This window comes from Canis lupus, chromosome X, assembly GCF_003254725.2.
Source record: "Canis lupus dingo isolate Sandy chromosome X, ASM325472v2, whole genome shotgun sequence".
Lineage (NCBI taxonomy): Eukaryota > Metazoa > Chordata > Mammalia > Carnivora > Canidae > Canis > Canis lupus.
The window spans coordinates 88,414,115-88,426,220 of record NC_064281.1 but is presented as its reverse complement, the minus strand read 5'-3'; the positions used below and the strand labels follow the sequence as shown (position 1 = coordinate 88,426,220).

Sequence of the window (12,106 nt, the reverse complement as noted above, 5' to 3'; positions counted from 1 at the left end):
AGAATATTCTAGAAGAGAGAAGGTAGAAATATACTCTGATATCCATCCAAATCTACAAAAGAGACTCTCTGGGTGAAAAATACATTATTTTCCCACTTATTTAACCTTACTGTAAGGCTTTTGTTATGGTACTGACATTTACATTTTCATAAAAATACTGCTTTCACCCAATTTAACCTCATAAGTGATGGTACTGGCTTTTCTTTAAAATATCAGCAGCCCTGGGGCACCTGGATGGCTCAGTCAGTTCAGCATCTGACTCTTGGTTTCAGTTCAGGTCATGACCACATGGGTCCTGAGATCAAGCCCCACATCCCTTGGGCTCCACTTTCAGCGAGAGGTCTGCTTAAAGATTCTCTCCTTTTGGGATGCCTGGGTGGCTCAGCGGTTTAGCGCCTGCCTTTGGCCCAGGGCATAATCCTGGAGTTCAGGGATTGAGTCCCACATTGGGGTCCCTGCAAGGGGCCTGCTTCTCCCTCTGCCTATGACTCTTGCCGCTCTCTCTCTCTCTCTCTGTCTCTCATGAATAAATAAATAAAACCTTAAAAACATAAATAAATAAATAAACCTATTACCTCCCTCAAGCCCCACCTTCTAATACCAACCCTTAAAAAAAAAAAAAAAAGATTCCCTACTTCTGCCCCTCTCTGCACTGGCACTTTTTTTTTTTTTTTTTTTTTTTTTGCACTGGCACTTTTTATTTCTCTCTCTCTCAAGTAAATAAATAAATCTTTAAAATATCAGCAGCCTGGGGATCTCTGGGTAGCTCGATGGTTTGGCGCCTGCCGTCAGCCCAGGGCGTGGTCCTGGAGTCCCAGGATCAAGTCCTGCATCAGGCTCCCTGCATGGAGCCTGCTTCTCTCTCTGCCTGTGTCTCTGCCTCTCTCTCTCTCTCTCTCTGTCTCTCATGAATAAATAAATAAATAAAATCTTAAAAAAAACAAACTAAAATAAAATATCAGCAGCCCTGTAATGTGGGTTCAGATTTAATGACCACACCCACAGCTGGTATATAAAATTTACTTAGCTAATAGGAAATTCCATTTTTTCTTTGGTATTTTCCATTTTTGTTATATTTTCCCCACAAATTTCATGTCAAAAAGGCTCATTTGTGCAAAGGAAGATAAGCACACTAAAGGAAGGCAGGAAGACAAGCCACACGGACATAGCAGGAATTTATCCTAACAGTCTATAATGCAGGTAAATGAAACTCTGTTTATAAGCTGAAAAGTACCTCATTGGTATATTTTAGACTTGAAAGTAACCACCCACATATATGTTTCATTTAAACTGCCTCCTAAAAAAAAATAAAATAAAAAATAAACTGCCTCCTAGAGGGCAGCCCTGGTGGCACAGAGGTTTAGCGCTGACTTCAGCCCAGGGTGTGATCCTGGAGACCTGGGATCAAGTCCCATGTCAGGCTTCCTGTGTGGAGTCTGCTTCTCCCTCTGCCTGTGTCTCTCATGAATAAATAAATAAAATCTTAAAAAAAAAAAAAAAACCCTGCCTCCTAGGGCACATGATGTAATGAGCACTGGGTATTACATAAGACTGATGAATCACTGACCTCTACCTCGAAATTAATAATAATTTTAAAAAGGATTTAGCATACACATGAAAAAATTAAAAAATATAAACTGCCTCCTAAAAAAACCCCAACTGCCTCCTAAGTCAGCTTTTCTGAAATAAAGACTAAAATACAGCATTCACTAACATACAAAGGTAAAAAGAGGCCTAGAATCACCCTGAATCTGGAATGGAAACATTGAGCAGAAAAGCACTGATCCTTTATCTTACAAATGAGAAAACCAAGGCCCAGAGAGGGGAAACGATATGCCCAAGGTTAGCAAATGGCAGAACTGGGATGAGAACAGAGATCTCTTGAATGCAAAGGGTTTTTAAAGTCATGCTAAGATTTTTCAACATTATCTGTATCTTATGGGTCAGATAGTTCTTTTTTTTTTTTTTAAGATTTTATTTATTTATTCATGAGAGACACAGAGAGAGAGAGGCAGAGACACAGGCAGAGGGAGAAGCAGGCTCCATGCAGGGAGCCGGATGTGGAACTGGATCCCTGAACTCCAGGATCATGTCCTGAGCCGAAAGCAGAGCTTAACTGCTGAGCCATCCAGGCATCCCGGTCAGGTAGGTTCTGTACCCTAACTGTGCATCAGAATCACCTGGAAAGATTTATTTTATTTTATTATTTTTTAAAAGATTTTATTTAGGGGATGCCTGCTTCTCCCTCTGCCTGTGTCTCTGCCTCTCTTTTTCTCTGTGTCTCTCATGAATAATTAAGTAAAATCTTAAAAAAAAATTTTTTTAAAGATTTTATTTATTTGAGAGAGAGAGAGAGAGAGAGCACGAGAGGGGAGAAGGGTAGAGGGTAAGGGAGAAGTAGAGTCCCCACAGAGCAGGGAGCCAGATATGGGGCTCCATCCCCAGGATCCTGGGATCATGACCTGAGCCAAAGGCAGGTGCTTAACCCACTGAGCCCCCCAGGTGCTCCCTGGAGAGATTTATTTTAAAATATAGGGTCCCTATGCAAGATTATGACTCAGTAGGACTGGAATGGGACTCAAGTATTTGTGTTTCTTAAAAGTCCTCCAGGGAACTCTGATGTTTAGCCCAAATTGCTTGCAACTGCTGTAAGCAAACAAAGAAACTTCAAAGAGTATATGAGTGAGATTATGAAATTGATGGTTTGGGGAGATAGCAATTTATGATCGGCAGTAAATTGCAGAATAAAGTGAGATTACCAAAAGGAAAACCAGTTATTTTGGGGTAGGCAGATGGATGGCAATAGTCCAAGTGTGAAGAGAAAAAAGTTTATACTAAAGTGGTGTGGGGAGGTGGGAGGGACATAAAAGAGAAACAAGAAGTCGTCTCCCCATTCACCTCAGATGCAATGGGAGGAGCCCCCACAGACCTACCCTCTTCTACTCATCTCCTTGCAAGCACAAAGCTCTTCCCCCAGAGCTCACACTATTCTCACTGAACCATCAGTTACCAAAGATAACTCAAGTCACCAAGGAAATGAGGCTGTATTGGGAAGGAAGAGCAACCCATAGAGATGTTCTTAGAACTATCGTAAGGGAGTGGTCTTCCTAGAATTCTCAGTTAGACCCTGAAATACATTACTGCATAACATATTATTATAAATAGTTGTTGCAATCCAAATAGCACCAAATAAACTTTTGTGCACTACCCTAGAATCGTACACACTTGGGATGCCTGGGTGGCTCAGCAGTTAAGTGTCTGCCTTCAGCTCAGCACATGATCCTGGAGTCTCAGGATCGAGTCCCACATCGGGCTCCCTGCATGGAGCCTGCTTCTCCCTCTGCCTGTGTCTCTGCCTCTCTCTCTGTGTCTCTCATGAATTAAATAAAATCTCAAAAAAAAAAAAAAAAAAGGGGATCCCTGGGTGGCGCAGCGGTTTGGCGCCTGCCTTTGGCCCAGGGCGCGATCCTGGAGACCCAGGATCGAATCCCACGTCAGGCTCCCGGTGCATGGAGCCTGCTTCTCCCTCTGCCTGTGTCTCTGCCTCTCTCTCTCTCTCTCTCTGTGACTATCATAAATAAATTAAAAAAAAAAAAAAGAATCGTAAACACCCTTTATAATATCACTTCTAGGGTAGCCCAGGTGGCTCAGTGGTTTAAGCGCTGCCTTCAGCCCAGGGCCTGATCCTGGAGACCTGGGATCGAGTCCCACGTCAGGCTCCCTGCATGGAGCCTGCTTCTCCCTCTACCTGTGTCTCTGCCTCTCTTTCTCTGTGTGTGTCTCTCATGAATAAATAAATAAAATCTTTATATATATATATATATATATATATATATATATTCTATATAATATATATATATTCTACAGGGAAATTCTGCATCCAACGGCTGGCATACAAATGAGGTACTGGAACACAACACTTTGCCAGCTGGGAATTGCTTGTATATGATTAAGCACCAATTGAATAACACAGAGACAAAATACTCCAAGACTGCAGAGAAAAGACAGACTACTGTGTACTGGAACAGCTGCAACATCTTTGTGGTGGAGCTGGGTAAGATGGATAAGATGTGAATGAGGGGAAAGATCCCTACCCTCGAAGAAAGAGAAACAACATAAGAAAAGGCTTGAAGCCAGGAATTAATATAGGATGTGCAGGGAGATTAGCTTGGATAGAATGGAATATTAGTTCTGGAAAGTTATTCGGGAAAGTTTCGAAAGACAAGGTAGATAATAAAAAGCCATGAGTGTCAGGACACCTGGGTGGTTCAGTTGATTAAGCATCAGATTTCAGCTCAGGTCATGATCTCAGGGTGGTGGGATAGAGCCCCACATCCAACCAGGAATCCAGCCCAGAGTCAGACTCTGTGATCCATGGGGAGTCTGCTGAAAATTCTCTCTCCCTCTCCCTCTCCCCCTACTCATGCACACTCGCGATAATTTTTTTTTTTTTTAAAAAAAGGAAAAGCCTTGAGCGTCAGTATCTCAATATAGAGTGAGGGATGATAGGAGCTAAGGCACAAGTAGTGAGGGTTATGGACAATGGTGAGGGAAGAACCATATACAATCTCTAGGAGTGCCATCTCAATCTACCAAATAATAAGCACTTACTGAGAGCATTCTATGTGCTTGGTAATATGCTAGGTATTATCTGAAATCAGGAAATTGATCAATACTTTATATTTTTAATTTATTTTTCTAAGATTTTTCTTATTTATTCATGAGAGACAGAGAGAGGAACAGAGAGGGAGAGGGAGAAGCAGCCTCCCCCTAGGGAGCCTGATACAGGACTTGATCCTGGGACCCTGGGATCATGACCTGAGCCAAAGGCAGTGGCTCAACCACTGAGCTACCCAAGTGCTCAATACTTTTTAAATAATAGAGAGAGGAACCCCTGGCTGGCTCAGTCAGAGGAGGCCCACGATGGGTATAGAGATTACGTAAATAAATAAAAACTTTTAAAAAATCAAAAATAAATAGAATATTAATATTATCACTGCACAGCTATTTGAAAGGAAACTGCCATCTTTTCTGTGATCTAATAATTTTAATTTCATTTGACTATCTTTAGAAACTAAGTCCATATTTTAAAGAGAACTTGTTTTAGCAAGCACTGTAAAGCTGCCTAGACTATAAAAGGAGGATAGTCAAAGAAAAAGTTGAATGCTGGGAATATTTGATATAACATTACATCCTTAAAAGCAAATGCATGGAGCACCTGGGTGGCTCAGTGATTGAGCATCTGCCTTTGGTTCAGGTCATGATCCCTGGGGTCCTAGGATAGAGTCCCACATCTGGCTCCCTTCAGGGAGTCTGCTTCTCCCTCTGCCTCTGTCTCTGCCTCTTTCTCTCTATGTCTCTCATGAATAAATAAATAAAATCTTTAAAAAAGGGATCCCTGGGTGGCGCAGTGGTTTGGCGCCTGCCTTTGGCCCAGGGCGTGATCCTGGAGACCCGGGATCGAATCCCACGTCGGGCTCCCGGTGTATGGAGCCTGCTTCTCCCTCTGCCTGTGTCTCTGCCTCTCTCTCTCTCTCTCTCTCTCTGCCTCTCATGAATAAATAAAATCTTAAAAAAAAAATCTTTAAAAAAAAAAAAGCAAATGCATTTGGTATACTCCAAGTCCAGTTGTGCATGGCTCCCAGTCAAGTAGAAAAGCTTTATATAAAACAGATCTTTTATCTCACCTCTTGCCAAATGCTGACTATTCCATTTCTCTCCGAACTTAGAACACCAATATGGTGACACCTCAGGACAAGCTCATATGGCATAGTACCTGTCTAAAACTATTGCAAGATGCAAACATCAGTATTTAAGACACCAACTGTGGTGAAAGTCAAATGAATAGGAAATTTTATTTTATTTTATTTTAGGAAATTTTAATCTTGAAGGTGCTTCAGATTCAAAAAGGAGAAAATAAATATATTTTGGTTTTATAATCTTAAACATCCATTCTGGGGGCCTGGGTGGCTCAGATGGTTAAGCCTCTGCCTTTGGCTCAGGTCATGATCTTAGGGTCCTGGGATCAAGCCCTACATCAGAGCCAGCTTCTCCCTCTCCCTCTACCACCCGCCCCCAGCTCTGTCTCCCTCTCTCTCACTATCTCAAATAAATAAATAAAATTGTAAAAAAAAAATAAATAAATCACCCAGGGAGTCTGGCTGGCTCAGTTGGAAGAGTGTGCCACTCTTAATCTCTGGGTTGAGTTTGAGCCCCATGTTAGGTGTAGAGATGACTTAAATAAATAAAAACACTTAAAAAAATAGATTGTCCAGCTTGAAATGCCATATAACTAAATTTTGATATAAATTATATAACCAAGTTTCTTGTAAAAAGCATAATTATATTTGATGTATATTTTAGAAGGTGTTGAAATCACTATTTTAGCATTTATAAACATTTAAAACATATCCCAATTTTTGTAAACAGTTCTGTCATTTTTAAAATATGTAATATTCCAGGGATCCCTGGGTGGCGCAGTGGTTTGGCGCCTGCCTTTGGCCCAGGGCGCGATCCTGGAGACCTAGGATCGAATCCCACATCAGGCTCCCGGTGCACGGAGCCTGCTTCTCCCTCTGCCTATGTCTCTGCCTCTCTCTCTCTCTCCCTGTGTGACTATCATAAATAAATAAAAATTTAAAATAAAATAAAATAAAATAAAATAAAATATGTAATATTCCAGAAACCTCAAAAAATGTGAGTTTCCTCTCAATTTCTAACAGACTTTGACTATACTTACTTCCAGAACACTTAAAACAGCATATAATTGCACATATTTACTTAACTATTTACCTAGCTATCCCCAAACTGGATGAGAGGCTTGAGAAGAAGCCATTGTTTATTTATCAGTGTACCAAGTGCCTAGCACAGTACTTAATATAGAGTAGATAGTTTATAAAAATTTATGATTTATGATTGATTACATCTGCAAGCAGAAAGGGGTGTCTTTTCTTTCAAACTATAGTAATTTCACCTTAGTCTCCTTTAGACAGAAGTGGTGGACAGGGAAGTACAGTTCCCATTAAGTTCCTACTGTTGCCAGCTCCAATTTCGGTTTTATTTTTGCCTTTTATTTCTTTTTTAATACTTTATTTTTAGGTAATCTCTACACCCAATGTGGGGCTCAAACTTACAACCCCAAGATCAAGAGTCACATGCTCCACCAACTAAGTCAGCCAGGCACTCCATATTTTTGTCTTTTATTTTTAAAAATCACTGTAATACCTCCTGAAAATGTTTATTAGAAACAAGAACAAAAACAAATCTGTAGAGTCTTTCCCTATTTTAGTACATCTTATTACAATAGAAGTAATATCCTTGCATTCAATATAAATGATAAAAATAACAGAAAGTGATATATAGTATATAAATGATATAAACAAACATAAAATTGCTTTTCTAATGTATACATGCAGTTATCCAAAGACAAGTATGCATTGTTAAAAGTAGTATTTTCAAAAAAAAAAAAAAAGTAGTATTTTCACTTTAATAAAGTTATGGGGAAATTTACTGGAAAAGTATGGATTTCTCATCAACTCACAGAAGCAACATGCATTACGCTCTTTATAATGTTTTTTCTTGGCTTCAAACTGGAAGGGCCTTTCATGACTAACCAGTTTTGCCTGTTCCCCTTGAAAAACTCCAAAGCTATACTCTCACCTGTCTGAAATGGTATAAATATGGATCTGGGGGACCAAGGTTTAAAAGCATGAAACAGTGAAATCAACACAAGAAAAGCACTGGAGGGGCAGCCCGGGTGGCTCAGCGGTTTAGTGCTGCCTTCAGCCCAGGGTGTGATCCTGGAGACCCGGGATCGAGTCCCACATCGGGCTCCCTGCATGGAGCCTGCTTCTCCCTCTGCCTGTGTCTCTGCCTCTCTCTCTCTCTCTCTCTCTCTCTCTCTCTCTCATGAATAAATAAATAAAATCTTAAAAAAAAAAAAAGCACAAGAAATATGAGGTTTTACCTCAGTGCTATAGATTCTCCTTGGCTCTAGGATTCCGCCCTCCCCATCGCCCCATTCAGGCTCCCGGTGACAGAGCAGAGCCTAGAGTAATGCAAATGAGGCCCTCACTTCAGGCATCAAAGTTTAGGATGCTCCAAAAAATTCAGTATTTAACACAATGTTTTTAAAAATTAAAACCAATGCAAGAACAATTCCAATGAATAAAATATCAACAACAAAAACCAGATCAGACCCTGTGTGTGTACAGCCTTGCCTCACTTGCTTCATCCTATTCCTTTATTTATAAAAACACGTGACCAGCCAGAGGGTTTAGTTTGTCCTTTTGATTTTTAAAAATATTTCATTAAAAATATTATCTCAAGGAGCACCTGAGTGGCTAAGTGGGTTGAATGTCTGCCTTTGGCTCAGATCATGATCCCAGAGTCCTAGGATCAAGCCCCGCAGGGGGCTCTCTGCTCCAAGGGGAGTCTGCTTCTCCTGCTCCTCACCCTACTCGTGCACTCTCCCACTCTCTCTCAAATAAATAAATAAAATCTTAAGGGTCCTTGGGTGGCTCAGTCAGTTGTTTCTGACTCTTGATTTCAGCTTAAGTTGTGATCTCAGGGGTATAAGATTGAGACCTGAGTCTGGCTCTGCTCTCAGCACCAAGAACCTGCTTGGGATTCTCTCCCTTCTCCTCTGCCCACCCCCCTCATAAAATAAATAAATAAATAAATAAATAACCTTTAAAAATATGTTGTCTCAAAAAAAAAATATGTTGTCTCAAGGCACCTGAGTGGCTCAGCTGGTTAAGTGACCAACTCTTGATCTCAACTCAAGTCTTGATCTTGGGGTCATGAGTTCAAACCCCACATCAGGCTCCACACCCAATGTGGGTGTGAATAAAAAATTATCTCAATCATCAAAAAATTTTTTAAAGATTTACTTATTTATTTGAGAGAGAGAGCAGGGAGAGGGACAGAGGGAGAAAATCTTCAAGCAAACTCCCCTAACATGGGGCTTGATCTCACAACGCATGAGACCAGGACATGAGCCAAAACCAAGCAACAGATGCTTAACTCACTGAGCCACCCAGGTGCACCACAATCATCGAATTTTTATTACCTCCTTAAAATTTCCACCCTTTGCAAGTGCCTCACTTGCCTCACCTTAGTCCCAGCCCTGCCCAGTGACCAAATATTATCTTTTTAAAGTTATTTTAATACCACAAAATATTTCAGAAGTCATGTTGGAGCCTGGGGTGGAGGGCAAGCAGCAGTCTGGAATCCATGGGGCTTCTGTTTGAGTAAAGCCTATTGATGGCCATTGTGAAATAGATTGTAAAAAAACACTAAAGAAAAAAAAAGGCAAGAAAATGTCTTAGGTACTATTCCAGGCCATTCCCCCTCAGAGACAACAGGGAAGGGTAGGCAACTACCTCAACCTTATAAAAAGCATCTAGGAAAAATCCACAGCTAAAATGATGATTCATAGGGTGCCTGGGTGGCTCAGGTGTTAAGCATCTGCCTTTGGCTCAGATCGTGATCCTGGGGTCCTGGGATCGAGTTCTACGTCAGGCTCCCTGCATGGAGCCTGCTTCTCCCTATGCCTATGTTTCTGCCTGTCTCTGTCTCTCATGAATAAATAAATAAAATCCTTTAAAAAATAAAATAGGGATCCCTGGGTGGCCCAGCGGTTTGGCGCCTGCCTTTGGCCCAGGGCGCGATCCTGGAGACCCAGGATCGAATCCCACATCGGGCTCCCGGTGTATGGAGCCTGCTTCTCCCTCTGCCTATGTCTCTGCCTCTCTCTCTCTCTGTGACTATCATAAATAAATAAAAAAAAATTAAAAAAAATAAAAATAAAAATAAAATAAAATAAAATAAAATGATGATTCATGGTGAGACTGAAAGCCTTTTCCCTAAGATCAGAAACGAGGATGTCTACTCTTTTTCTTTTAAGATTTTATTTATTTATTCATGAGAGACAGACAGAGAGAGAGAGAGAGAGAGAGAGAGAGAGAGGCAGAGACACAGGCAGGGGGAGAAGCAGGCTCCATGCAGGGAGCCCGACACGGGACTCTATCCCTGGTCTCCAGGATCACGCCCTGGGCTGAAGGGGGCGCTAAATCACCGGACCACCCGGGCTGCTCACCCATCTCATTTTTATGGCACACTTTTCCCTCCCCTGATTCCCTCCCTGCTTCCCCCTCCCCGCCGGCGCTCCCTGCCGCCCCCCCACCCCGCATGCCAACCAGCCCTGCCACCATTTCTAAGTTCGACCTTCCCTGTTCAGCTCCCTAACCCTCGACTCAGAATGAAATCTCTTCACACTACTCTTCCCATCCGAAGTTCAGCCCTCTTGCTTCTTCCCTTCTCATTTCTTTTTTATTTATTTTTTTTATTTTTATTTTTTCCCCTTCTCATTTCTAAGGCTGCTCTTGCCTTTCAGCTCTTTCTTCCAGTCAGTTTTCTCCACCCGCTCCCGCCCTCCGCTGCCCCTGCCCCACCTCCTGCCATTTTTAAAGTCGGCCTCCCGCTCTGCTCCCTCCCCCTCCACCCTCTCTTTTCCCTTCACCCTACCCACTTCCAAAGTGGGTGATAGTCCCAAAGAGGACTGAGGGTAAGAGATTACAGGGTGCTAATGGAGAGGAAAGGTGGTCTAGAGTGTATAAGCACCAATCCTCATGCTTATACGGAGGATGCTGGCAAATTGAATTTAAATTAAAAATAATAAAAATAAATTTTTAAAAAACTTACGTTGTAGGAAAGGAAATTTAAATATGTATTTTTGTCAAGTTTTAGGAAAAATACATTATTAAGTACCCGCTATAACAATAAATCTTATCATGCCTCGAAAAACCAAAACCAAACCAAAACCAAAACCAAGCAAGCAAGCAAATAAACCACCCCTTTGCCTAGTCCTATTGCCCACTATCACTCTGAAAACTAGCCCTTGGAAACTAGTCATTTGCTCTCAGATTCAAAGAGTGATTTTCAGGAGCGTGTGGCCGTGCGTGTAGTGGGCAGGTAGTCTGCTATCAATCTGTAAGAGAATAAAATATATGGAGATTGCTGGCTTTTAATTTTCCTCAGAAAAAAAAAATAATAATAATTTTCCTCAGCCTGAACCTTTGCAGCAATCCTTACGCCTCACACAATTTCTGTCGGCTTTCGCCAGTTTCCCGCCTAAGAGGAGTCATGGGAAAATGGGAACAGAAAGGAAGGGAAGGGCAGGAGCTAAGCTGTCCTGGGCTTTATCTGCATTGGGACAGAAGTGGTACACAGAGCACAAGCCTCCCCACCCAGGAGTGTGTGCCTCACCGGGCCACTTCCAGTTTGCCCTAAACCGAGGTCTACTGTTCAAAACCAGTGAGCCCAGACTAGTGGGGGTTGGAGTCGGGGGTTTACATACCTAGAGACATATCTAGAAAGGTCATCTTTCCCCCATTGTTAGATTCTTTCAGCACCTTTCCAGAAGGTGTTGAGCTAGAAACCGAAGCCATCTCCTCCTCAGCGGAACTGCACCGCGCTCTGAGCTAAGCTCACGGAGCTCTCTCCTGCTCACTACTCCCTAGGGGGTCCGGCTAAACTTGTTACCCAATCACAGTCTCTCCCTTCACTGTTGCAAAGGCTCAAGGGGCGGAGTTTAGCAGTTACTGCTCCACAGACATCCTATCAGGAACTTGGATCAAAAAAAAGACCCACCCATTTCTTTCCCGCCCTTTCTATAAACCGTCGCTTCTCTCGTGTTTCCACTACCCAGTCGGCCGCAAATTTTTTCTTCTGTGACAGTCTTGATCCTCTCCTTTCATAACTAAAAAAAAAAAAAAAAAAAAAAGGCCTCTTCGTTGTTGGCATTTTTGGTGACTAGAACCTTATGTTCTTGACGTGACAGACTGGTTCTCTGCTTCCCTTAAATTTGAAATTTACCACAGATCTATCAGTTAGGGGCCACCCACAGGCTTGCAGCACCACATACTTTTTGAGGTCTTCCCTAAAGATGTGTCTATAACATTTCCTAAGAAAAAAATATAATCATTCCGCTGATCACCTTCATACGGCTTGGTATACACTTTTTAAATGTTAGAAGAACCCTGGATGTCGGGATGCCTCGGTGGCTCAGTGGTTAAGTGCCTGCCTTCGGCTGGGGTCCCAGGAT

General features: G+C 42.0%; 1 protein-coding gene across 3 annotated transcripts in view; it reads right to left on the bottom strand.

The window, feature by feature from the left end:
• Window positions 1-11,537, bottom strand: part of LUZP4 (leucine zipper protein 4) — a 41,059-nt gene extending 29,522 nt beyond the window's left edge. For 2 of the 3 annotated variants that reach the window (XM_035712367.2, XM_025431795.3), the window contains exon 1: window positions 11,360-11,537. In XM_035712367.2, coding sequence (XP_035568260.1) covers window positions 11,360-11,450 — 91 coding nt within the window. In that variant the 5' untranslated portion in view covers window positions 11,451-11,537. The remainder of the gene's footprint in view (window positions 1-11,359) is intronic. The other variant, XM_025431796.3, reaches the window with a different exon arrangement.
• Between the last annotated feature and the right edge of the window lie 569 nt (window positions 11,538-12,106).